Raw genomic sequence first — 26,960 nt, forward strand, 5'->3', positions numbered from 1 at the left:
GCTGTGTGTGCACTCGTGTGCAGATGGGGCTGTGTGTGCATTCGTGTGCAGATGGGGCTCTGTGTGCATTCGTGTGCAGATGGGGCTGTGTGTGCATTTGTGTGCAGACGGGGCTGTGTTCATTTGTGTGCAGATGGGGCTGTGTGTACATTTGTGTGCAGACGGGGCTGTGTGTGCATTTGTGTGCAGACGGGGCTGTGTGTGCATTTGTGTGCAGATGGGGCTTGTGTGCATTTGTGTGCAGATGGGGCTGTGTGTGCATTTGTGTGCAGACATGGCTGTGTGCATTTATGTGCAGACGGGGCTGTGTGTGCACTCGTGTGCAGACGGGGCTGTGTGTGCACTCGTGTGCAGATGGGGCTGTGTGTGCATTCGTGTGCAGATGGGGCTCTGTGTACATTTGTGTGCAGACGGGGCTGTGTGTGCACTCGTGTGCAGACGGGGCTGTGTGTGCACTCGTGTGCAGACGGGGCTGTGTGTGCACTCGTGTGCAGATGGGGCTGTGTGTACATTTGTGTGCAGATGGGGCTCTGTGTGCATTTGTGTGCAGATGGGTCTGTGTGTGCATTTGTGTGCAGATGGGGCTGTGTTCATTTGTGTGCAGATGGGGCTTGTGTGCATTTGTGTGCAGATGGGGCTGTGTGTACATTTGTGTGCAGACGGGGCTGTGTGTACATTTGTGTGCAGACGGGGCTGTGTTCATTTGTGTGCAGATGGGGCTTGTGTGCATTTGTGTGCAGATGGGGCTGTGTGTACATTTGTGTGCAGACGGGGCTGTGTGTACATTTGTGTGCAGATGGGGCTCTGTGTGCATTTGTGTGAAGATGGGGCTGTGTGTACATTTGTGTGCAGATGGGGCTGTGTGTGCACTCGTGTGCAGATGGGGCTGTGTGTGCATTCGTGTGCAGATGGGGCTCTGTGTACATTTGTGTGCAGACGGGGCTGTGTGTGCACTCGTGTGCAGACGGGGCTGTGTGTGCACTCGTGTGCAGATGGGGCTCTGTGTGCATTCGTGTGCAGATGGGGCTGTGTGTGTATTTGTGTGCAGATGGGGCTGTGTGTGCATTTGTGTGCAGATGGGGCTGTGTGTGCATTTGTGTGCAGATGGGGCTGTGTGTGCATTTGTGTGCAGACGGGGCTGTGTTCATTTGTGTGCAGATGGGGCTGTGTGTACATTTGTGTGCAGACGGGGCTGTGTGTGCACTCATGTGCAGATGGGGCTGTGTGTGCATTTGTGTGCAGATGGGGCTTGTGTGCATTTGTGTGCAGATGGGTTGTGTGTGCATTCGTGTGCAGATGGGGCTGTGTGTGCATTTGTGTGCAGATGGGGCTTGTGTGCATTTGTGTGCAGATGGGGCTGTGTGTGCATTCGTGTGCAGATGGGGCTGTGTGTGCATTCGTGTGCAGATGGGGCTCTGTGTGCATTCGTGTGCATGTGCTTGCATGCCAGGTGATATTGTGAGTGATGTCTCTCAGGTGCTGTGCTGTCCATCTTTTTTTTTTTTTTTTGAGTTGGTCTCTCACTGTCCTGGAACCCACCAAGTGAGCCAGAGAGCACCAGAGATCTGTCTGTCACCTGCCTAGCACTGAGAATGCAAATCTGTGCTGCCACAGCTGGCTTTCTTTCTATTTTTTTATGTTAATGATCAGGTTTAGGGGTTGAACTCAGGTCCTTGGACTTGCAAGCCAAGCTCTCTATTAATTGAACTATCTCCCCAGTGAAAATAGGCACAGTAAAGAAACCAAAATAGCCTGCTCCATGCATAAAAAAGGAAAAAAGTTTATTTCAAACTGCCAAGGCTGTGTCCCAGGAGAGCAAGGAGAAGCAAAAGGGGAAAGATTTTCAGGGTTAAGTGGGAACCAGAGAAAGGGGGCTTGTGAACTGGGGTGGGGCTTGTGTTCAGGGACTGGGGGAGAGGGGAGCCTAGAGACTAGTGTTGGCCTTGACAAGTTAATAGGCACCACAGTTATTGTTAATGGTAGAGCCACCTGTTCCTCTTGCCAGAAAAAAGGAGAAAGATTCCTTAGCAAGCAGAAACTTTCTTCAAATCCCTGAGGGAATGGGGGCTTTGGTCTAAATGATGGCTTTTCTTGGGGGACCAGACACCCAGCCTTATTTAACACAATAGTGTGTGATTTAGTCTGGCTTCTGCCCATTGTGTTTTTGTTTGCTTGTTTGTTTGTAGGTGAGGAAAGGGTTTTTTATTTCAGGTTACACTTCCAGGTAGCAGTCCTTTAATGAGGAATGGTGTTCTTCGAAACTGTGGTGCTGTGGGTCACTCCCAAGACAGTCACCGGCATCTGTGCCCCTAGAGCCCAACTCCAACAGGTCTCCCTCTCCTTCCCTCTCCCTCTTCCCTATCCTTTCTCTCTCCTTCCACCTTCTCACACCTACCCTGTCTTGAAAGACATCCTGTAGCAGGTCATTGAGATCGCCTTTGTCCTTTTTATGATGCCCTTCTCTTTCCCCACAGATGTACTAGAACATGAGCCTTTGTTTGGAAACTTTGGAGAGAATGCATTTCCTTTCCTTATGTCTGGAAAGTGATGCCATCCCAGTAGGTCCTGCAGAAATACCCTGTGGTGCAGCATATTCACATATGCACAGCAAACCATGACTAGCATACCAAGTGGGGTAAATACAGTCTGCAATTGCATGTCAGCTCAGATTGGATTTGGGTGCTAATTAATAACGTGAATGTACTGCTAGCTCCTGTTAATGACTGTCTAGGCTATTAATAGTCTCTTGCTACAATAAAAATATTTTAAGGGATAATCTAAAGCAGGAATTTAATACACATGTGCAAAGGCAGCCAAAGGTAAACTCCTTAGACTAGAATAATTGGGTCAAAGGGTATGTGCTTTATTGAAAACAATGTTTCTAGTCCATCTGCTAATAATGCATAAGAAGGGCAGAGTTTCTTGATTGCTGGCCAGAATCATGTGTGGCTGACTTTAAGCAGTGCCTGTGTTGGCTCCTTTATGGGTCACCCTACACTTCCCCAGGCTACCCCTCTCATTGTAGATGGCAGCAGGGCAGTTTTCTCAAGAAGGACTTGCAGGTGTGTCTAGAAGCTCACTTTTGAGAGCCACCGCTTAGCCCTTAGCTCAGTGAGAGTGGCGATTCTTCCTGTAGGGTCCCAGTGCTACCCACCCTCCAGCAGCACGTACCTCCTTCCTTCCCTGACTTAATTCTCAGCATCCTTGCAACTTGACCTTCTGGGTGACTAAGAGCCTCCCTCCTCTCTCATGTGTGTATGGTCTTGTCTCTTGGGGGAAGAAAGAGTGTTTACACTAGGGTTGAGGCTCAGTGCTAGAGCACTTGCCTTGCGCGTGCTCCCCACCCACATGGTAGAAGGACTCTAGCTTTCATCAGTAGCACAAAAAAAAAAAAAAAGAGGGGGAGGAAGAAAGCACTTAGAGAGAAAGGAACTAGCGAGCAGGAGAGTGCATGCTGCGTCACTAGAGCCTGCTGTGGCAGCGGACGCTCCAAGTGTGCACTTTTACGGGAATGAAACCTTTTAGTTCTGATTTCTGGGCAGAGAAGAATGAAATCCCATTTTGGATTCAACTGCCAAATCCATTCCCAGTGTGAAATTAGCATTGTCCATTTTTTTGCACCGTGAGGTCCTGGTCTCTGTAGATTTTGAGAAATTGGCCAGCAGTGGCACTTTGGAACTTTAAACAGGGCGTGCAAGTCATGCAGCAAGATAGGAAGCCTGTGACCACTGCGGGAGGGGCTCAGGTTCCTAGGCCCACTCTGCCACTCAAGTGGCTCTGCCTCTGTGACTGCACAGCTCTCTCTCTAGGCAGGGGTGACACAGAATTGGTGCTATATGGCTGACATGTATTCTGTAGGTTCCAGAGGGAAAAGTGCTTTAAGCTGTGTCTGCATCCTGGGAGCTCCACAGATGTTGGAGATTCTAGTTTGCAGGAGCAAACTAGAGGAGCATGTTTGGAAGGCAAATGCTTTAAAGCTAAGATGCCAGGCTGGCCAGATGGGTAAGGGCATTTGTTGCTTGATAACCTGAATTTGATTTCTGGGAACCACTTGGTAAAAAGAGAGGATGGACTACCAGAAATTGTTCTGTGATCTACACACCCACACACCCCCAACACACAAATAATTGTGAAACATTGTTTCAATGCCAAGAAATAGAGTAGAACTCTTTCTGGGGGAGAGGAGAGCCCTTGTTACCATGTAGCTCCATCAGAGAGCGGCCATAATCCTTCCTTAGGACTTGACTGACTGCTGAATCCCCAGCTGCCCTGAGACCCCAGGAGCTGCAGAGATATATCTATAAACCCAGCCTTCCAACCCCTAGTTTAACAAGGGCAAGGCCAAGATTCCCATACCAAACAGCAGAAAGAATCAATTTCTGATAAAATGCCAGGAAGGAGATTGACATGTCTAAAGCCTTTCTGGTATCAGCTAAGCTTCTAGCACAAGATTAAACTCTAGGAAAAAACCCTTCAGAGAACTGCAATTTCTGAGCAGAAAGAGTCTGTTTTGGATAAGGAATGTGCCCTTGTACAGAGCATCATCAAAGTCTCCTCTATCCTCAGATCTGAGGCATGAAATTGCCTTTAACGCTGTCTCCTCCCTCCACTTGGAAAAAGCAGTGTGTGGAATATAGAATGGTATTAGAAAAGAGAATGGTACCTACCAAGGGAAGGTGGCACTTACAAGTGTCTCAGGAAAGGAAGATGTCTCCAGGGTAGAAGCAGCCCTTGTCTCTGGGTGGACAACAGCCACATGGCCCTAGTCCTGCTGCCACCCCCGACATGAGGACATTTGATTCCTCCCGTCTATGCTGTTAGCTCTCTGGTCATCTAGGTCTGTCAAAAGCCAGTGACTTCAGCTTTATCGGATCCACACATAGTCTGTGGGCCCTCGGCCCTGTATAAGTGGTAGTCCTTATGCTAGCTTCATGGGAAAAGAGGGAGATTGCAGCCTCACATTGCTGCAAACTTCAGAGGCAGGCGACATCAAGGTCTAGGTTAGGGTTTCTGTTGCTGTGATAAGCACCATGACAAACAGCACATGGAATGGACAGAGTTTATTTCCCTTACTCTTCCACATCACTGCTCATCACTGATGGCAGTCAGGGCAGCATCCTGGAGGCAGGAGCTGATGCAGATGCCATGGAGGAGTGCTACTTATAGGCTTGTTCCTCATAGCTTGCTCAGTCTGCTTTCATATAGCACCCAGGCCCAGCAGCAGGGATGGTACCACCTACAGTGGGCTGGGCCCTTCCACATCCAGCATCAATCAAAAAATTCAATACAGGCTTTCCCCAGGCCAATCTAGTTGGAGTATTTTCTCAAATGAAGTTTCTCTCCCAAAGGACTCTAGCTTGTGTCAAATTGATATAAAACTAGTGAGCATAATCAGGTATATCTGGATCCAAGTGTTCAGACTCAGTCTCTCTAGACTCCTCCTTCCTTATGGCAATCCACTCTCCAATGCATAGAATTCCATCTATAGCAGGGCGGCTGCCAGTTATCCCAGGCTCACTGTAGAAAGTCCAGTAAGTGTGTGCCAGGGTCTGGAGTCAGAGAGCCTGGCTCCTCCATCCCTCAGGAAGCTTGAACACCATGGAGCCTTGGTCGTTTCCTATGTAGGATGGTGATGGAAGCAGCCCCAGCTTCCCTGGGAACCGGGAACAGTGCCTGACTTATTGTAGCCCTAAGTGGAGGCTGCTGTTTTCCCTGACCTTCCCATCCTCCTTCCTGACGGTGTCTTCACTGTCAGCAATTCTAGCAGAAGAGCTGGGGATCGACCAAGTCTAGTGCCCAGACTGAGACCCACCAGCCAGGTCACAAGGGAGGGGTGAGGAGTCCCACATTACCATAGTTAGAAAGGGATAATTTCTCAAAAGAAAATTAGTTTAGTATCACAGAAGATCAGAAAAAAACAGTGGGCAGGCAAAAGCCAGCCATCAACCACATGACCACTTTGTGACAGGAGTAATAGAGCGGACAGATAAGTGTAGTTCACGGCAGCTTCCGCACCAAGTGCCAGTCTCCCTCACTGGACCCAGTAGTGTTGGCCTAGCAAGTATAGGGCCAAGCCAGTGTGCCATGTTGTGCCAGAAGAGAGAAAGAGGTTCAGCATGAGGCCCTTTGGGGCCCATTCTAGCCTCCATTTCTCTGTATGTAGAATGGTGCTCAGCAGGCCTTCCTTTCCTAGTGAGCAGAGTTGAGAGAAACACTAGGCCAGCCCAACTTTGGCCACAAGCTGACTCTCTTCCATGCCACCTTTTCTCCTTTCCCCCGACCTTATTGTAGGCTCACAGCTACAATAAGGACCCTGGCCTGTCTCCCCTGTCTGGACAGGTAAGAGGGCAGATGTGGCAATGGCCAGATATAAGGACTAAGACTCAGTTGTAAGGAATAGTTAAACCACAGTGGGCTCTGATCAGGGCCATTGAAGTGATTGTGTATCTCCCCATCACAGTCTCTACAGAAGTTGCTTCCAGGGACCCCATGGATATGAGGAAGGGCAGGCTGTGTTTGGTGTTTGTGTGCACTGTGGGGAGAGACAAGCAGATCTGGAGGACTGTTTGAACACCTAGCCTTGCTGAAATGCTGACTTCAGGTTCAGTGAGAGACTCTGCCAGAAGGAAATAAGATGGAAAGTGGTTTAAAATACCTGGCATCCTCTGGCCTACACACACACATACACATACGTACACACACATACACACACACACATGCACACACACTCACACGCTCATACACACGTACATGTGCATATACTCCCTACCACATCCAGTTTATTCCTCATCTCGTTCTCTTCCCTACTATTAGATCAATGGATTTTTCTCCTTTTTTTCAGGTAGAATTTCATTCTCTAGCTCAAGATAACCTTGAACTGACTATGTGCCCCACACCTCTCTCAACCTTCCAAGTGCTGGGGTTATATGTGTATGCCAGCACACCTGGCTTAGATATTGACCTTTCTAGAACTTTGTCTATTTAAGCATTTCTTTATTGTTCAGCCAAAAGTGCATTTGGCCATAAATAACAGAAAATTCAATTAAGAAAGCCCTAAACCAGTCATTAGCAACCTTTATTTAAAGGGCCAGATAATAAACATTTCAGTGTTTATGTGTATGTATAATCTGAATTACTCTTTTTTTTTTTAATATTTGACAGGGTCTATCTATGTAGCCCTGCTTGTCCTCGAATTTACTATGTATACCAGACTGGCATCAAACTCACAGAGATCTGCTTACCCCTGCCACCCCAGTACTAGAAATAAAGTCATGTGCCACCACACCCTCAGAGTTACTCAATTCTGCCATTAAATACGAAGGCAGCCTTAATGAGTGTGACTGTATTCCAATACAACTGAATTTATAAAAACATGTGGCTGGCCAGTTTTAATCTGAATGAAATTTGTAGGCCTTTAGCCTAAATAATAGGATTTGTTTGTCTTTTGTGGTAAAGCTGCCAATAGTCTTATGAGAAAAGCAATTTCATGTCTAACAAAAAACTTAAAAAGCTCATTCACTTAAGCCTCATGAAGAGTGAACGTTATGCCAGCCCTTGTTTCTGCATTGTAGGTAAATGCCTCCATGTCATCTTCCAGGGCACTAATTTTTGCTCTAACTGTATCTTCAGTCTTTTCTTTAGCCTTTGATCTGTGTGGTTTCAATGGCTAAATCTTTTCTGTGAGATTTCAAATTAACTCTTCTGTTTATAAGCTCTTGTTATTTGATGGATGCAATTTCCCCATTTGTCCTTCTGATCATAATGAATATAGCTATTGGGTTTTTTGTTTGCTATTGTGTTTTTTATTTTGTTTTGTTTATTAATTAATTAATTTATTTATTGGCACCTTCCGAGAAAGGGTCTCACAACTCAGGATCCTTCTGTCTTGGCCTTACATTCCCAGAAAAACAAACGGAGTTATGTGCCATCGGATATAGCTTCAGTATGTTACAGGGGTTCTACTTACATCACTGTGATTTTCTTTGGTTATTTTTCATAATTATTAAATTGTCCCCTCTCATTCCTGTTGTTTATTTTTCTGCTTGTCGGATGATTGTAAATTTGTACCTTGATTGCCTGTCTTTTCTCTAGATCCTGATTTTGTTGTTTTGTTTTTTAATGTAATTTACCACCAGTGACTGTGGGCAAGGGATGGAATTTGCTGCAGTAATAGGACACTGATCTGTTAGTTGGTCTTCTGAGCCCAGGACCCCGTTTCCTCCAGCTATGTTTTGCCTTTCTGTGCCAAAAGTTGACTGCTATAGTCCCTGAACACTGGGCAGGTGGAAGGATCTCCTTCTGCCACTTCTTACAGTTTCCATCCAGTCTGACACCAGTCTGGGGCCTCTATCTTCCTGAAGATTGTGCTGCTTCTAGGTTTAGAGCAGCACACGACAGCTCCCCTGTGCCCAGCTCCTTCTCAGCTTCTGTCTGCCATCCAGTTCTCAGGATTTCTTAACATTTAGAATCTACCATTTGGCACCCTCTCTTTTGCCGAGGCTGTCATGGGCTTTGGATGGTGTTGCTTGTTTGGATGTGGGTAGGAGGAGGCAGCTGTGTAGATAGTTCCTCTGCCTGAGCTGAGCCAACCTGACCAGTTCTCAGGGTGACTTTCTGTGGGATTTCCACCTTCTTGGCCACCTTCCTGTCTCAGAAACCAAGAGGAAGTCCAGCTGTAGAGTGGTCAGTGTAGACTGGAGGGACAAAGTGTCTCTAGTGATGACTGGTTTAGATGTGCTCTCCCTCCAGCCTGCGTGACAAAGTCTCTTCACTTCTTGCCTCAGCTCCTCGCCTGTCAAATGGGGGGAAAGATTATAGCAGCCACCTCATAAGCTAATGAAAGTGTGCATTGAAATAGTGCATGCCAAGTGTTCAGGAGGTGCTTAAACAACTCCCCTCTCTTGTTCTGAGCAAACATTCTTTTCTTCTCCCTTCCTTTGTTGACAGTGTTTCAGCTTGCCTCCCAAGTGCTAGGATTACAGATATGCACCACCACGCCTAGCCCGGAGCCAGTGTTCCTGGTGCACTTATTGCTTGGGTTGTGTCAGTAGTTTTTGGAGCTATAGCATGTTGTTGGCTTTGTGCATATGCATGTGTGTGTGTGTATGTGTGCAGAGGCCAGAGGCCAACGGTGAGTATCTTCCTTAATTGCTCACCATCTTATTTGTTGAGACAGGGTCTCTCACTGAACCTGGAGCTTGTCATTAGCTGTTAGCTAATGAACTCCAGGGATCTATATGTTTTTGCACTCCCTCTCCCAGTGCTGGGCTTGCAGCCGTGCATAGCCATGCCTGACTTTTACATGTGCTAAGAATCAGAATTCAGGTCCTTAGGCTGTACAGCGGGTACTTAGTGTCTGAGCCGTCTCCCCAGCCTCCATACTGTTGACTTTAAGCCCCATCTTCTTCTCTGTGTGCTTTCCTTCAGTCATGCACTCCCTTCTAGTGCCTTTCCTTGTCTGGGGCCTTTCCCTTCCCAATGCAGTCTATCCAACCTTCCTTGGTCCATCTCTAGCCTGTCAAAATTGTCCTGAACTTAGATTCCGTCATCCATTTTTTCCTTTGTCTCATCCCATCTAGATGTCATCCTCAGACTTTATAAACAGCCATTGATAAAATTATGGCCTGGCCTAGGATGAGATCACGGACAAAGTCTCATGACATGCCTTCCTTCCTAGGAAGAGTAATTTAGATGGCTAAGTAAGATGATTAATTTGTCTAATACCTGTAATAGTATGTCCTTGTGGCTTGATTATGATAATATTAGCATGGTGGGTGTTATTTACCATGGCTAGGCACTGAAGTAAGTGTTTTCCGTGTAATGCTGCTATTTCTTATGGTAGCTCTGCTAAGTATTGTGTTACTCAGGACTTGTATTAAAAAAATAAGAATGATAACACTATCTGGGGGTGCAGAGGTGGACTGTATACTGTAATACGAGGCTCTGAAGAAGGGTTGCTTCTTAGAAGCCCAGAACAGGGTGTGTATGTGGGGTGGGGGTCATGAGCAGATGGACTGCAGGCTCCCAGGACATCATCTTCCTGCTTCTCTTATTTTGCTAGCTCGTTCTTCGTGCTTGGTGTGAGCTAACCTAGCTTAATTTCTTTATCTCGCACTTTTTCTTTTCTTTTTCTCTTGAGACAAGGTCTTGCCATGTAGACCCCACTGTCCTGGTATTTACTCTGTAGCCCAGATGGGTCTTAAACTTATCTAATCCTCCTGCCTCATCCTTCCAAGTGCTGGGATTACAGGAAGATGCCACTGTGACTAACTTAGCTTTCCTGTTTTTCTTAGTTCATCTGGCAGAAAATTCAGTGACTTCTAAATTTGTTCATCCCCTTTCATGAGAGTAGCCAGGCCTCTAATCCCAGCACGCAGGAGGCACAGGCAAGAAGATCTGGGCTACATATTGATGGAGGGAGGGATAAAGCAAAGGGGGGGAAGGAGGGAGGGAGGGGGGGGGGAGAGAAAGCATGAGAGAGAGAGAGAGAGAGAGAGAGAGAGAGAGAGAGAGAGAACAGCTTCTTCCTAGACCTTCTAATATAAACTTCCCAGATTATTGGCCCACTCTGATGTCTGCTCCTGGGCCACCCACAGCCAGCAGCATGGTCACAGGTCCTGACTTGGCTTCCAGGAATCTTAGGCTGTGACCTTGTGACTGATAGAATAGGGCGAGTCCACAGTCCAGCTGCTTTTTTTTGGTTTGTGTGTGTAGGGCTGAGTACCCACAAAATATGTGTAGCATTTGTGGTGGTTTGGGCTTTGTGTTTAGCACAGACAGTGTCCCTCCAAAAACACTGTTTTATAGTGTACAGTGGAAGCTGTGATTTGTCTTCACTGCCTGATTTACACTTCAAACCTATTCTAGGTGGCTCTTGGCTCATATTTTGAACCTGGCATAATGGTTAAAATATATGCTGAGCTTTTAAAAAAATAACTTTCATCTAAAAACAAAACTGGGCATGGTGGCTCATAACTGTAATCCCAGCACTTGAGAAGCTGAAGCAGAAACTAGCCTGGGCTACAGAGTGAAACCCTGTCTCAAAAATCAAACAAGCAATCAAAGAGCACTAATGGGGACAGACATACTGCAGGTGGTTTAGCTGTCTCCACTGGAGGACATCCGGGTGGTTTGCCTAACTTTTGATACTTTTTCCTAGGGTACCTATGAGTCTTCTTTTAGTTGGGCTCTGGGGAATAGAAAGGCCCAGTCCCACTAGATCAGGTTTTGTTTTTCTAATTTCAGTGGAGTCTACCCCTTTGTTCCTTGAGTACATATGTGAGCTGCCAGGGATACAGCAAAGGACTCACTCAGATCTGGTTGAGAGTGGGCTCTTAGGAAAGACCCTTGTTCCTTCCTGCTGGATGGAGTGAACAGGAGGCCCAGAGGCCTGGAAGGTAGCGGGCTGCACCCACTCCTAAGCATATGCTCCTTGCAGGATAAACACTACCTTGAGGGCCAGACAGACCCAGAGTCCTTCCTTTCCTTCTGAAAGCAGAGCAGTCTGCAAGCCTGACTTCTTTCCTGCCAGCTTCTGCCATGCCTGGACTGCCTCTCCAGCTTGGAGCCACCCCTTTGATAACATGCCAGTAGCAACATTATAAAAGCACTATTTTGAGTAGAGCAGGCCAACTACCCTGCCACTGGTTCCCTTATTCCCTGCTGATGTTCCACATCCTGCCTTCTGCTTCCAATCTGATACCATTCTATGCTCGCCACTGTGACAACACTTTCAAGGGTTGGTGCACAGCCTCAGGCTGTGGTTGTCACTCACCAGGCTGCCTAATTTGAAGGTGTGATGGCAGGCCCTCTTTGGGAGGCAGACCCAACCCTGCCACAGCTGCTTTTCCTGAGATAGTCTGCCCAGCCACTTCCTGCGTGAAAAGGAAAGTTGGCATCTTAAAAAACTTATGTTGGCCGAGGAGATGACTTAGTGGGAAAAGTGCTAATTTGAGGACCAGACTTTTTTGAGACAGGGTTTTCTCTGTAGCTTTGGAGCCTGTCCTGGAACTAGCTCTTGTAGACCAGGCTGGCCTTGAACTCACAGAGATCCACCTGCCTCTGCCTCCCAAGTGCTGGGATTAAAGGCGTGTGCCAACACCACCCAGCCAAGGGCCAGAGTTTGAATCACCAACAAGTGCGTAAAGTCAGGCATGTTGGTGCTTCTGTAACCCCAGTGCCAAGGGCGCAAGAGCAGGAGGATCCCTGGGACTTGCCAGTCAGTCAGTCTAGATGAAATGGTGAGCTTCATGTTCAGTGAGAGATCCTGTTTCAAAAAATGAAGGTGGACACACACCTTTATCACCACCACTCATAAGACAAAGGCAGGCAGATCTCTGAGTTCAAGTCTAACCTGATCTATATAGAGAACTCCATTGGAGCTAAGATTACATAGTGACACCATATCTCAAAACAAAACAAAAACTTAAGGTGGAGAATGATTCTTCCACTTTTAAGATACTACCTTTGAAGAGGACTGTCAATTTTGGAGTCCTCCTGTGACACCAGCTCCAGGGGATCTAACACCTCTGACTTCCTCCAGCATCTCCCAGGGACACACATCTAATTAAAACCAGCAATAAAACTACCAGCCATCCCTCTCTGTGTACAAGTCCAGCTTCTTCCTGCTTGCTGTCATTTTTAACCAGGCTTTGCAGCCCACAGTCCTGACTTCCAGTAAGCCTGGCCCCTCAGATAGCAAATGTAGATTCAGGAACTGGGGGCTTTGTGATATACACCTCCATGGCAATCATATTTCAGATTAAAAATTGGAGACTATGGCCTGAGAATTAATTGCATTTGGGGGACTTGCTAGTAGACATTTGAATCTGGGTCATTATGGGAAATCCTGGCTAAATCAGGATTAACCATGAAATATCCTGGAGGGTGGCCTTTGATGTAATAAGTCTGGGTCCTGCCCTAGGAGCCCAAGGTCAAGGAGGAGTCACAAACTGTCTTAGGACCCCAAGTTGTTAACATCCCCTCCCACTCCTGTGCCTAGGCCTTGGTCAGAAAAGCTCCTTCCACCTCCTCCAGACCTTTAACACCTGACTGAGTGCATCCTGGCCTCCACCTGCACCCTTCACCCTCAGCTGCTTCCTGATATTCCTGCCCTCTACTCAAGCAAGCACCGTGTGGCTTCCTGTTAGGTTGGTATTAAGGGCAATTTCCTTGGTATGGTCACATAGTTCTTGTGGTCTGCTATTCTCAGTAGTGACATGTTTTGAACCTTTGTCCTCATGGTTGCCCCTGTTAGTTCTATGCATTCTTGTTCACCATAGTGGTGAGTCTCTTGGCCTGAGACTCCTCTCTGTTAAGACCCTCCCCTCAGCACATACCAACTAGCCTGCTCAGACCCAGCCATCACCAGCAGGAGGCTCCTCAGACAGTCACATCTCCTCTTCAGATCACTTGTAACATCAGCTGGCATTGCTGCCTGCAACGGGGTGTGTAGTGGGGGATAGACTGTCAGTCTTCCCTGACGGACAACCAGTTCCATGAAGGAAATCCTAGTTGGGCAGGAAGGTTGGAGGGCAAAGGGGAAGGAATGACCTGCCACTTTTATATTCTCGGGGAGTATTATCTCGTATGAAAGCTGGTGCTGTCTCTTGTTTTTGGAGTTTTGTGGTTTTTTTTTTTATGCTTCTGAGGCTCAGATTCAGGACTTCCCACGTGGTAAGCTATTGCTCTGCCATTGCTTGTCCAGTCCTTCTTAGTTTATTTTAAGGCAGGGTTTTGCTACATTGCCCAGGCTGGACTCAAGCTCATGATACCCCTGCCTCAGCCTCCAGAGTAGCTGCGATTTAGGTACCAATGTACTAGTGATTGGTTTTGAACATAAATCTAGTTTGGGTCCCCAGATCCTGGTGCTTTCCCCCAGGTTTCAGCAAGATATTTGGCACCTGCCACTGATTAACCACAGGCTTCAAGCATGCTCCATGTCAGAGGACCAGGCTCTCACTGTCTCTGTGATCAAATAGCATGTTCTTACCATGTTCCATCTCTGCTCCAAGATGGACCCCGGGTCTCCTCACATTGTGCTTTCACAACACTGTTCTTCCTGCATGCCCTTCACCCTACTTTCCTCACCTAGTGAGCTCCTTTTGGACTCAGTGCCATGGGATGCCCCCCCGCCCCCATCACCATAGGCAATGCCAGGCTCTGCCCTCTGCTTACTGCTGTGTGGCACAGGCACCACAGTGCATGGGAGCAATTGTTCTTGTTTCTACCTCTCAGTTCTCTGAAGACAGAGATTTTTATCTTCCTCGCTTTCCTCTTCCTCCTCCTCCTTCCACACTGTCAGCTCCATATTGAGAGATAGAGCACAGAATCTGTGGGTACCATCTCTGACTTTGGAGTTGGGTGTTCACTGAGTGAGGCCACAGGAGAATGAACAGGTATTTACAGTGAGAGTCACCCGGCTGGAAGAATGGTGGGTGGATCATAAGACTGGGGTCATAGGGAACAGTCGAAGCTACTCATGAAGCAAGCTCACACTCCCTGTGAAGGGCATTCTAGGTAGGGGAGGCAGCAAGGGCAGCAGTCTGGAGAAGAGAGCAGACTTCCCTGAAAAATGCCCAGCAGCAGGATATATGGTCCATGGATGTAGTGGAAAGATGGAAGTGAGGCCCATGGAGAGTGCTGGCAGCACGTAACTGGCATTTATCTCTGTCTCCAGCCTGCAGCCTGCAGCCTGATGCAGAAGAAGCCCAGGGGACAGCAGCAGGGTAATAGTAATGCCCTCCCCCATTTCTCTCTGGTTTGGGGGTTTGGCGTTGGTGGCCCCCAGGGTGACACCAGCTCAAATAGCCTTATCTACTGGGCTAGGAGTGATCAGGATTATCTTCTGATAGAGTTCCTGACCTGGGAAAGTGTTGGTGTGACGAGAGAGGGACATTGCCACCTTGGTCATCTTTTTCCCCATCAGGCCCAGGGACCATTCCAGCAGGGCTCCAGCAGGCCAGCTATAAAAGCTTCCTGCAGTCAGGTTCACTATGGCAGTGCAGGGATGCAAAAGTCAGTCTCCTTCTGTGGCAGTCAAAGGCTGGGTACAGTGGAGGCTGAGCCCCTCCCTCCTTCCCTCCAGAGCACTGTTAAGAACTTTGGTCTCAACTGCAGGTCCTAAAATCTCTGGACCGGATGCCAGTATATCAAGTCTGTCAAACCTCTAACAGCTTCCTGGCCAACTCAGTGTAAGGTCATGGCCTTCCTGGTGTGTTGTATGGAGGCCTGAGTCTGGCTTTGTCTGGCCTGGCCACCTGCTGTTATCTGCCCCACCTGCCTCACTGGCCCCTGGTATGTGTTCCTGTCCCACCACCTGGATGCCTACTTTTCCAAATACCTTCAAGGTCAACTTCATGGCTTATAGGTCATCTCACCAAAGACGCCTTCTTTCTCAAAAAAAAAAAGCTTTAAATTTTTATTTTATAATGTGTATCTGTGTAAGGGGGTTGTGCACACAAGTGCAGTGCCCTTCAGGACCAGAAGAGGGCATTGGATTTCCCTGGGGCAAAGTTGCAGGTTGTTGTGAACTGCCTCATATGGAGGCAAAGAACTGAACTTGGGTACTCTGGAAGAAAATTCAGGCCTCAGTTCTTAGGGAATCTTCAAAGCCCTTCTTATTCTCACATCACCTCTGACCTGTCAGGCTCAAAGGATGGCACACAGCAGGTGCTCTCTATCCATGGAGGTGAGTTGCCCCCACACCAGTGGATGCCAGAAACCAGAGCAGGACCAGACCTAATGTACAGAACTTTCCATAGCATGTCTCCTAGCCTCATTGGCAGCACTGCCCCTCTACCACTTGGGTAGCTTTCATTTTTATCAGTAAAAGACAGAACATGGCACCCCTCCCTCCTTTCTTCCCTTTCTCTCTCCCTTTCTCCCTTTCCTCCCTTTCTCCTCTCTCTCCCTTCCTTTTTGTGAGATGGGGGTCTTGCTCTATAACCCATGATGGCCGGAACTTTCTCTGTGACCCAGACTGGTCTTGAACTTGCAATCCTCATACCTCTGTCTCTGACAGTTAGCATTCCAGGCACGTGCCATCACACCCAGCTACCCTCCCTTTTCTACTCAAGCTAGTTTGGACTGTGTAAATATAACTTAGATCTGAGTTCTGTACAGTATGGCAGAAGAATTAATGGTTTTCGAAAGCCTGTACTTTGGTGGGTGCAGAGAAACATTCAGCAGAGGATTAAGCAATACTTCAATGAATGTTTTTTGGTTCAGTTTGCTTTGCTTTGGGTTTTTGCTGATGCTAATAGTCAAGTCTAGGGCCTCATACAGGCTGGGCAAGCACATTAGTACTAAGACATACCTTGAGGTTTATGATAAATGTTCTTTCTTTATTTTGTTTCTCAAAATGGTTTCTCTATGTAGCCCTGTCTGTCCTGGAACTTGCTCTATAGATCAGGCTGGCCTCGAATGCGGAGATCCAACTGTCTCTGCCTCCATTAGGATTAAATGCATGTGCTGCCACCACCCAGCTATAAGTGTTTTTGTTGTTGTTGTTTGTTTTGTTTTCAAGACAGGGTTTCTCTGTAGCTTTGGTGCCTGTCCTGGAACTAGCTCTTGTAGACCAGGCTGGCCTCGAACTCACAGAGATCCACCTGCCTCTACCTTCTGAGTGCTGGGATTAAAGGAGTGCGCCACCACCACTCGGCTCTGACAAGTGTTCTTAATGTCCCTATGCCCACAATAAGGATGACTACATGCATCTTATAGTACACAACTCCTACTCTTCCTTCAAATATATAAGGCCCAACTTCTCTGTTTCCCTGGAGAGTCTGTCATGACGTAGTGCTGGGTCCTGAGGTCTCCATACATATTAGGTTAATGGCAAAACTGTAGGCCTGTGTTTCAATCACATCTACTAACCCATCAGCCACGCTCTTATCCTCAAACATTCTCTATATCCAATATGCCTGTAGCACAAACAGAAGCATAACAAAGAAAACCTAAAGCAGCAGCTGAGATTGCCCCCTAGAGGTGGTATGAATCAACACAACAAAAAGCAAACATGGTTTCTCCTGCCCTGGATACAAAGACTCCTCAAAGCTAGTAAACAAGGTGTTTGACTAAAAGACTCCACAAGGCAAATAAACAAAAGTGTTTGACTATCTCAGGCTGCCATTGCCTCCCAGCTATGCACCACAAACATCGGATAACCAGACCTGGAGATTGCATACTTGGGGTCAGGGGTTATAGTCTGCGTTCTGGACTCCATGCCTCAGGACACTGTGCTTTTATGAAAAAAAAAAACCAACTTCCTCATAGCCATCTGAGGAATCATTTTTCAACCCACATCTGATATATTTTTTTATTCTCAGAAAAGTTCTCTTGTAAAATTGTCACATGGATTATAAATTACGTCCTAGTCTGGTGAAGGAAGAGGATTTAAAAACCTTCAGTGAGCTTACTTTAAAAGGAATCTTCCATCAGAGCTGTAAGTGAAAAATATAAGCACGCTATAAACAGAAGGCAACCGTAGGTATAAATACAGACCTGCTTAAACAGGACCCTCTAGGCAAGACATCCCACTCACACGCCAACGCTCACCCCCCATGGAGGGTGGAGCCAACTCCCATTCACAAATCCATGCATTCTTCAATATTCCACAAGAACCCACTTTGGTCTAGTGTGCATCTAAGGTGTTGGGATAGAGCAGCAGCAGCTGGGGCTCACAGTTCAGGGAAGGGAGGCAGTGAGCAGGAGTGCCAGCAGGCAAGGAGGGTTGTCTCTGCAAGCTGCCCAAGAAGGCCTCTTTGGAAGCTGGAGAGGTGGCTCAGTGGGCACACCCTCTGAGGCCCTTCTGGCCCCCTTTGCTGCTGAATTTATACATTTTTAAATGATTGATTTATGTGTCTCCTGTTTGGGCTCCAGGTGCCTTGAGAGCTAGTGCAGGTTGTGGACTCTTCCTGGAAGAGTCCTTTGGGTAACACTTGTGTGAGTGTTCCCAGAAGCCCCTGCAGGGATCTGGTTGGTTGGTGTATGGCTGTGGAATGTTGCAGTGTAGTGCCCCTGTGACCCAATGGCAAACAGTACCATTGACGTGGTTCACGTGGTATATGCTGTGAATGGAGCCTGTGCAGTGTAGCCCCTGTGTGGCAAGTCACTATCAGGATATCCACAGGCTGGGCTTCCATTAAACCTCAATTATGGGGCTGGTAAAATGGCTCAGTGGGTGAAAAGCTCTTGTCTCACAAGCCTGGAGACCTGAGTTCAACCCTCAAGTCCCACATAAAAGTGTATGGAGAGAACCAACCCTATCTAGTTGTCCTCTAGTGTATGGAGAGAACCAACCCTATCTAGTTGTCCTCTAGTGGATGGAGATAATCAACCCTATCTAGTTGTCCTCTAGTGGATGGAGATAATCAACCCTATCTAGTTGTCCTCTAGTGGATGGAGATAATCAACCCTATCTAGTTGTCCTCTAGTGGATGGAGAGAACAAACCCTATCTAGTTGTCTTCTAGTGGATGGAGATAATCAACCCTATCTAGTTGTCCTCTAGTGGATAGAGAGAACCGACCCTATCTAGTTGTCCTCTAGTGGATGGAGATAATCAACCCTATCTAGTTGTCTTCTAGTGGATGGAGAGAACCAACCCTATCTAGTTGTCCTCTAGTGGATGGAGAGAACCAACCCTATCTAGTTGTCCTCTAGTGTATGGAGAGAACCAACCCTATCTAGTTGTCTTCTAGTGGATGGAGATAATCAACCCTATCTAGTTGTCCTCTAGTGGATGGAGAGAACTAACCCTATCTAGTTGTCCTCTAGTGGATGGAGAGAACCAACCCTATCTAGTTGTCCTCTAGTGGATGGAGATAATCAACCCTATCTAGTTGTCCTCTAGTGGATGGAGAGAACAAACCCTATCTAGTTGTCTTCTAGTGGATGGAGATAATCAACCCTATCTAGTTGTCCTCTAGTGGATAGAGAGAACCAACCCTATCTAGTTGTCCTCTAGTGGATGGAGATAATCAACCCTATCTAGTTGTCTTCTAGTGGATGGAGATAATCAACCCTATCTAGTTGTCCTCTAGTGGATAGAGAGAACCAACCCTATCTAGTTGTCCTCTAGTGGATGGAGAGAACCAACCCTATCTAGTTGTCCTCTAGTGGATGGAGAGAACCAACCCTATCTAGTTGTCCTCTAGTGGATGGAGATAATCAACCCTATCTAGTTGTCCTCTAGTGGATGGAGAGAACAAACCCTATCTAGTTGTCTTCTAGTGGATGGAGATAATCAACCCTATCTAGTTGTCCTCTAGTGGATAGAGAGAACCAACCCTATCTAGTTGTCCTCTAGTGGATGGAGATAATCAACCCTATCTAGTTGTCTTCTAGTGGATGGAGATAATCAACCCTATCTAGTTGTCCTCTAGTGGATAGAGAGAATCAACCCTATCTAGTTGTCCTCTAGTGGATGGAGAGAACCAACCCTATCTAGCTGTCCTCTAGCCTCCAATGCATATGCTGTGGCACGTGTTCCCTCCACACACACATACCACGCACACAGATACAATAATAAATTTAAACCTCTGGAGTGTATGGAAGGCTGCCAGCCCCTTGCATCCATGCAAGCACCCAGCAAATGTTGGTGGGAAACAGAGAGGATGAACTTGACCCTTCCTTGAATTTTCATTCTATCGTTGCTGGTTTATGTATTCACCCCTTCACTTTAGAAATAAAGAAATAAAACTCCTGCCATGTGAAGTATGCACCTAAGTCGTCTGGCTTCTGTTTCTCTACATGAGAATGGGTAACTTAGAAAAGGAGCTTGCGTGGCTCTGGGACTGAGGCTGGGAAGTCCAGGACATGGCAGCGACTTGAGGCAGGGAGCACCATACCATGATGGGAGGAGGAAGGGTGAGAAAGTGGACATGTGGGAACAGAAACAGACAGACAGGACAGCCCAGTTCTGTAACAATCCAGTCTCACAAAGGTGTGACCTGTCTCACAGGAACTTTCACTCCTACCGGTTACTAGCCCCTTGTTTGAGTGATACTCATCCCTCCACAAGGTGGAGCTCTTGTGAACTATACACTTCATAAGCCCATCCTCTCACCACCTTTGCTGTGGGAAACAAATTTCAATTAAAGTTTGGAAGGAACAGACCACGTGAGAACCATAGCAACCTCTGTTCTGGAGGTAGCACTGTGATTTGGAGCCAGGTCTAGACCCCAAGGCCCAGGCTCATGGATAGTCAGAATTGCAGGCAAGGGTCTGCAGAATAAGGGAAGGCTGAGCTAGTAGAGGGTCTTGCTTGTTCAAGTATGACCACAGCCTGGTTAGAGACCCACAGGGCCTCCCAGCCCTTCCAAATCAGAGATACCCTGTTGCCACAATCCCCATGTGACCAACATTTGAGAGACAGGCTGGAAGAAGGGGAGCCGCTGGATAACCTTGTCTATTTCTCATGGGTGGCACCTGCCTCATGGTGGAAGAGAAAAGATACATTCCAGACAGGGTCTGAGGTAAAAGCCCACTCGTCCTAGCACACACTTATGTCTCTTTGAAGTCTGGACTGCTTCTGAAAATGCCATGGAATGTTTCATTCAATTCTGTAATGTATCAACGACCACTTTAATATTTCAAAATGGTAAGGCAAATCGCTATGGAGTCAGTAGTGTTTTGGAATATGCATGGCATGAATCTCCTTGTCTCTTAAGTAGGGTGATAATAACTACTTGGAGAAGGGCTACAGAGACCAAAAGAGAAGGCTGGCTGTAGTAACTCCTCCCCAGAGGCAGGGTGTTACAGGACTCTCTCACAGTGCTGAGGTCTCTCCTGTGCTTCCCTGCATGCAGGGAGGAGCCAGGCTCAGTCCCAGGGACATGAGGAACCTCTTGAGGCAGCTCAGGAAGCCAGAGAGATCTACCAGTTTTTAAATTTTCTTTTAATTTCATAATGCTGCCCTTTATACTACTGCTTACTGGCTGGGCAGCCAGGTTAACTAGAATGAAACTTCAGTGGCACTCAGGTTTGAGGGACTGGAGACGTGGCGTCGTGATAGTTATTGCCTAGTGTAGGGTCTCGCTTATTTAAATGTGGTTGTTCATGGCACCAGCTGGGAGCTGGTTAGGGATACCCACAGGGCCTCGCCTTCCTCCTGAGAGAATCTAGCAGTCCCAGGGTGACGTGTGTACACACCAGCACTTGAGAGTCAGAAGTCTGGGAGAAATAAGGCTTTCTGGATTAAAGGAAAACTGTGGGTGACAGGGGAAGAGGCAAATAGATGGTAACGACCTGGGGTTTGCAGGACATGGGTGGAGAAAGGGGGATTATGCCATTAGCACTAGTCTGAGAGTGGCTGTTAGCGTCTCCTATCCCCAGGGCCCCATTGCCTGGTAACTGGGGAGAAGTGAAGATGGAAAGAGAAGCAAACAGTTGTGTAACATCTGTAGCTGAAGGTGGAGGAGGGAGATTGGTTAGAGAAGGCCCAGGCAGAGAGCTGGACAGGAAGGGGTCCTAGGCCTGTGGATGCTAAGGACGAGTCAAGGGAGGACAGAGAGGAAGCTGTGGGTGTCCCTGGCTGGGCCCCCAGGAAGCATGGAGACAGGTGCTCCTCTGCTCACCCAGTGTTACATCCCAACAAGCGTGCTATAAATACGTTAAGTTGAAAAATGCACAGAAGAGTCAGGTGTGATAGTGCATGCCTCTAATCCTAGCACATAGTCTGAGGCAGGAGGATTGCTGCAAGTTCAAGGCCAGAATGGACTATATAATGAGGTCCAGGCTAGCCTGGACTGTGAAGTGAATCTCAAATTCCCCAAACCCACATATGCATGTAAATACATACATACAGTCATACACATCTGCTTGGGCTTTCTGTAGCTAACCTTCCTCTTTTGCTCTCAGTTATTGATGCTAAGCATCTGTCTGCCTCTCTCTCCATATATATATTGGCTGCTATTTGTATGTATAGTATACATTATTAATACCTCCATAATACTGTAATAAATTGTCTAAGCCAAGCAAGGTGGCACACACCTGTAATCCTACTACTTAGGAAGTTGAGGCAAGAGGATCACATGTGCAGAGTCCACTGGGGCTATATTTTGAGGCGACATCTCAAAAACACAAAACCAAACTATTCAATTGTAGAAGGCTGAGTTCTGATAGTCAGATTATATGGCACAGTGCTTAAAAGTCATTTGAACAAGAAGACAGAATGTTGTGTGGAGCTTCAAGGCAGCACATGAACTAACAAATGATTGTCCAGATACTCTTTCAGGCCTGGGTAGGTCCCAGGACCCAAAGCGAGTGTTAGGAATCTGTTTCTCCCTATAACTTGACTCTGCTGCTTTGCCAGTGTTATTCTCAGGTTTTCCCAGACAGACCTGGGCCCCCAGAGAAAAGAACAGCTTCTTCCTGGGAGTATCAGCTAAACCCCAAGGTTGACTTGTCTTCTTCCCCCCAAACTGTGATTCCCTGTTGCTGAGCAAAGCACATGGTGATTGTGCCTCCAAGCCAAGGCAGCGTGACCCCAGAGGGTGGCCAGAAGAGCTGCCTTAAGCTCCCAGGGGAGCCGCTGAATTGAAAGATAGAGCTAAGAGGCTCCCAGAAAGCAACATGGGGCCCTCTTGCCAGAAGAAGATCTACAGAACCACTTTCTGTAATGACCATGTTGTTTCTGATCATCGGGGATTTCTTTTGTGGTGAGAGGAAAACTTGAGGTCCCTTTTCATCAGTTTGGGGTGACCTGGTGATGACTGACTGAAATGGCTGAGTAGTGTGTGTGTGAGGAAATATCTTAGGTGTCAAGTTTGGCTTTTGTTTTTGTTTGTTTTATTTTTGAGGCAGCATCTCATTATGTAGCTCTGACTGTTCTGGAAGGTGCCAAGTCTTATCAGAGCCCTGGACTTCATAGGGCATGGGGGGGCAGTAAGGAGGCTGGGGAACCAACCTTCCATCACAGATTGGTGAAGCTATATGTACTTGGGGCCCACTGGGCTCCTATGCAATCCCTGGAGCTCTGGGTCGCCAGAGTGATGCCCCAAGGGGAGCTGGGCCTTCGTCAAGGTCGGCCTCCCAGCTCAGCCAGCCTCCTGCAAGCTATGTGCAGCACCCAGCTTCAGTAAAAACATCCCTGCATTTCCCTCTCACACTGCTCTGTTTCTTCCTTTCAGGGTTATACTAAGGACATGGTGACAGACTTTGATGAGAAACATGATGAGTATTTAATATTGCTTCAACAGAGAAACCGGTAAGAGCGAGCCGTCTGACGGCAACCCTTGTTATTAACCAAATAAAAATTGATTTCGGTTTATTAATAGCACACAGGACACAGGAATGGGGCCCAGAGACCCCCTCCATGCAGAGGCTGAGGTTATTACCTGCACTTGCAGCTCCATACCTTCCCCCAACCCCAGCCATCCAGTGTTTTAGTTGTATCCAGTGTTTAGTGTTTTGATTGTACAACCACTTGTTGGTTGTGCAAGTACCACCTCTTGTCTCATGGTGGAGAGGTGGGGGCAGAGGCATAACAGACCCCTCAAGTCACTTGGAAATGGTGGTCTGTATCTCTTGGGCATCAGCTTGCCCTGGAAAGCTGAGTCTGTGGAACAGCAAAAGTCAGTTTACTTTGTGTCTCAAGTTGCTTGGAGTGGCATTACATTTAAAGTTAGGGTGGGGCCTATTGGGTTCTTGCAGAAGCTCACACCACTACAGTGAATAGTGGTCAAGGTCATAGCAACCTGGTGTAATATGAAGGCCTGTGTTCCTTTACACGGTCAAGCAAGTTCATTTTTAGTTCATTGTGGTTTGTATTCAGACCTGAACCTTCCCTTCCTATGAGCTGGATATGCCTGCTTAGAGCTCAGGAGTTGCCTAGTGTTGAGGAGCTGGGAATGGAGGACCCCTGTAACTTTCCTGTCCACACTGAGCAGCAATGCTATGGGTGTCTGTAGAAACACAGGTGGAGGAGGGGCAGAGAGCCTCCGTGTTGGCAGAGAAACAAGGATCTAGATTTGTATTTAATAGCATTGACAATGAATTCAAGTCAAACCACAAGCCAAATAGAATTCTGCCGAACCCCTAACCAGATCTGCCTGGGATGGGAAGACCCAGCAAAGGCAGTAATTTGTGTTATGGGAGGGTCTGTGTAAGGGGAGCAGACTTGTCTTGCAGGTAAGTGGTCTGAAAGGTGTGAGTTCAAATCCCATTCAACCATTGGTTTGGGGAGCCCTGGTGATGGTGTTGGGGGTGTATGGGATGACCTCATGCGTTACCATGTAGCACCTCCATTCGTTATACAATTTCATTAGGTCCCCGTCTCTGGGCTGAGGATGTGGCTTAGCTGGTAGGATCTTTGCCTAGCATGTATAAAACCTTGGGTTCAGTCTCCAGCACTGTATAAAGTTGGTGTGGTGGCACATGCCTGTAATCTTAGCACTTGGGAGGTAGAGACAGAATAATCTAAAGCTCAAAGTCATCCTTGGCTTTATAGTGAGTTCAAGGCCAGCCTGGGCTACAAAGACCTAGACAGACAGACAGATCCCTGTATCTATGACAAGTCTCACTCTCATTTCAATATATACCCAGTGAGTTGGCAGTGCCAGAAGTGGTACCCCTGTGCTCAACCACTTAACAGAACTTTCCCAGCTTCCCAGGGGCAGGCAGCTCAAGTGAGAACAGCAGACAGCTCCTGCTGATTAGACCCCCATGGGTGTTTTTCTTACGCCAGGCGTTGGATGTTTTTATTCAGTCTCTGGCAGGCTGGATGTTGCCACTGAACACCTGGGTGATGGTTTAATCATTTCAGACGCTCATCTGGGAAGAGAGTTTCTTAGCTCCTTATGACCAGATTGTTTCTCATTAATCGGGGATCGATAAGTGCTATCACAGAGATGCCAGCTGACAGCATAGATGGGAATTTCACAGAGGAGGTTGTAGCATGGTGACAATTAAAAATATATTGCAGTTGAGTTGCTGTAAATGGGTGGGGTGGGTATCACTGGATGCAGGAAATAAGAAAAAGCTGGAAAGGAACCCCCACCAGGGACTTGTAAAGAAAGGGATGCCAAAAATAGTATTCAGGTTGGCTTCAAGGCACCTTTAATGAAGTGCCAGCCACACATTAGGTGCCACAGTCCACCAGTTTATTTGTGGGCCAACCTGATAGAAAGGGGAAGTGATTGCAGCCATTTGACAGATGCTCCCGGTGTAACGAGCAAGAAGTGGTGGAACTGGATTATACTTTATTTACATTTTTTAAAAATATTTTCATAGTGATTAAAATTAGAGAAACCTGCCAGGGCTGCCAGGGCTGCCAGGGCTGCCAGTGGCTCCAAGTATATACTAAGAAAGGACTTGATGGGTTACTTGGAGACTGAGTTGTGTGCCTGGCGTGATGGTAGAGCCTGAAGACTGAGTGAGCCCCAGGCTGCTTAGCTGGGTGATGAGTCCCTTAGAAGGGGCATTGTTGGCAGAGATCTGCCCAGGATATATCTGACCCTAGCATGCTTGTTGATATGAGCCTTGTATTTTGGGAGTGCTTTCCATGTGCCCAGCCCCACCTAGGAAAGGAACTATTGTATGAAAAAGGTAGATTGTGTTAATATTTTCATTTTGTTTTGGTATTTTTAATTTAAAAATTATTTATGGGAGGCATGTACATCATAGGCTGAATGTGGAAATCAAAACTTGTGGAGATCTCTTCTTCCATCATGTGTCTTTGAGGAACTGAACTTGGGTCTTCAGTTTGGCTGAGTGGCAGTTCACTCGCCTAGTGTGTACATGGCTCCGGGTTCCAGCGCCACATGGCACTCTGACTTCAGGCAGAGCTGGTTCCAGGTGCTTAACTTAGGTCTTCAAAACCTTTCTGCTTGAATCTCCTCCTGGGGCAGCAGGTCCAACTCCCTTGAGGCCATGTTCTTCTGAATGTTTCCTTCAGCTGCTTTTCTCAAGGACCAAATAACACAATTGCCAGACTCTTAGATCTGGTGAAAATCTGCGTTCCCCTCCACTCCCCACACTGCAGCCCCCTTTGCTGCCAGCTCTCTAGACAGAAACCTAATCTTCCCAGTCAGTCCTTGTCACTCAGCCCTTTGGTCCTGCTGCTTGATGTTACTCAGATCTGCTCAGGTGTGATAACATCTCCTGTGAGACTGAGTGGCCAGAGTCACTAGGAAGGCACTAGGACAAAGCAAAACTGCCCTGTCCCTTGAGCCTCCTTCCTGGCCCTCTCTAGCCCTGCCTGCAGGACATGACAACTCTTCGCTTCTGGTACAACCATGGTGGCTTCATGTTCACCCTACCAGGGAGCTCATCCAGGGAGATAGTTGGGCTGTAGACACCTCACCTGTCCCCTTCCTCTGCCCAAGCTACTCACCTCACCTTCCAAATACAGCTTCTGGGGGTTCCTTCAGGAACAGTACCTCTCCCCCTCACTCCATGTGGGCTTGGGTGGGAATGACTCTATAGTCCAATTTCCTGGAGCACCTTACCAGAACAAGACTGATTAGTGGGGTGTAGAAATGGAGCCCAAGACAGGCCCTAAGGAGCCCTCCTTAGGAAGGGCTGTGCTGGAAGCATTGGGAAAGAAATGCTCTCTTCCCCAAAGTAGCATTGCGTGGGGCCCTACCATGACGGGGCAGCAGTGGGCAGCTCAGCTGTGGACAGTTGGGGACTCTACACTCTAGACAGCTTTATGTAAAACAGCTATCCATTTTAAGAAAACGTCTTTCAGTGATGCCACCTGGATGTCACTGCGTTCATCTGCAGCGGGGAGTTTCTTTACCTATTCTTTTCACAGTATGAGTAATTATTCCCTAATTTATCAATTTCTTGTATCCACATTCTCATAAATCATCCTGCTTAAGTAGGAGCCCACATGCGGTGCCAGCCCCAGGTCCTGGGCCATGGGACAATGTTTCAGTTGTGATGCTGGGACCCAGGGCAGTCTCTGGAGGGAAGTCAGGACATGCTCTCCTCCTGGCAGGTCAGTCTCCTGGCCGG

At 47.4% G+C, this 26,960-nt stretch overlaps 1 protein-coding gene across 6 annotated transcripts in view; it reads left to right on the top strand.

The window, feature by feature from the left end:
* Positions 1 to 26,960, top strand: part of Katnip (katanin interacting protein) — a 173,824-nt gene that overhangs the window by 28,123 nt on the left and 118,741 nt on the right. For 5 of the 6 annotated variants that reach the window (XM_075972153.1, XM_075972156.1, XM_075972150.1 and 2 more), the window contains one exon: positions 23,132 to 23,208. In XM_075972153.1, coding sequence (XP_075828268.1) covers positions 23,147 to 23,208 — 62 coding nt within the window. In that variant the 5' untranslated portion in view covers positions 23,132 to 23,146. Of the gene's footprint in view, positions 1 to 13,080; positions 13,149 to 23,131; positions 23,209 to 26,960 lie in introns of those variants that run through there. The other variant, XM_075972154.1, reaches the window with a different exon arrangement.

Source organism: Microtus pennsylvanicus, chromosome 5, assembly GCF_037038515.1.
Source record: "Microtus pennsylvanicus isolate mMicPen1 chromosome 5, mMicPen1.hap1, whole genome shotgun sequence".
NCBI classification, from domain to species: Eukaryota; Metazoa; Chordata; class Mammalia; order Rodentia; family Cricetidae; genus Microtus; species Microtus pennsylvanicus.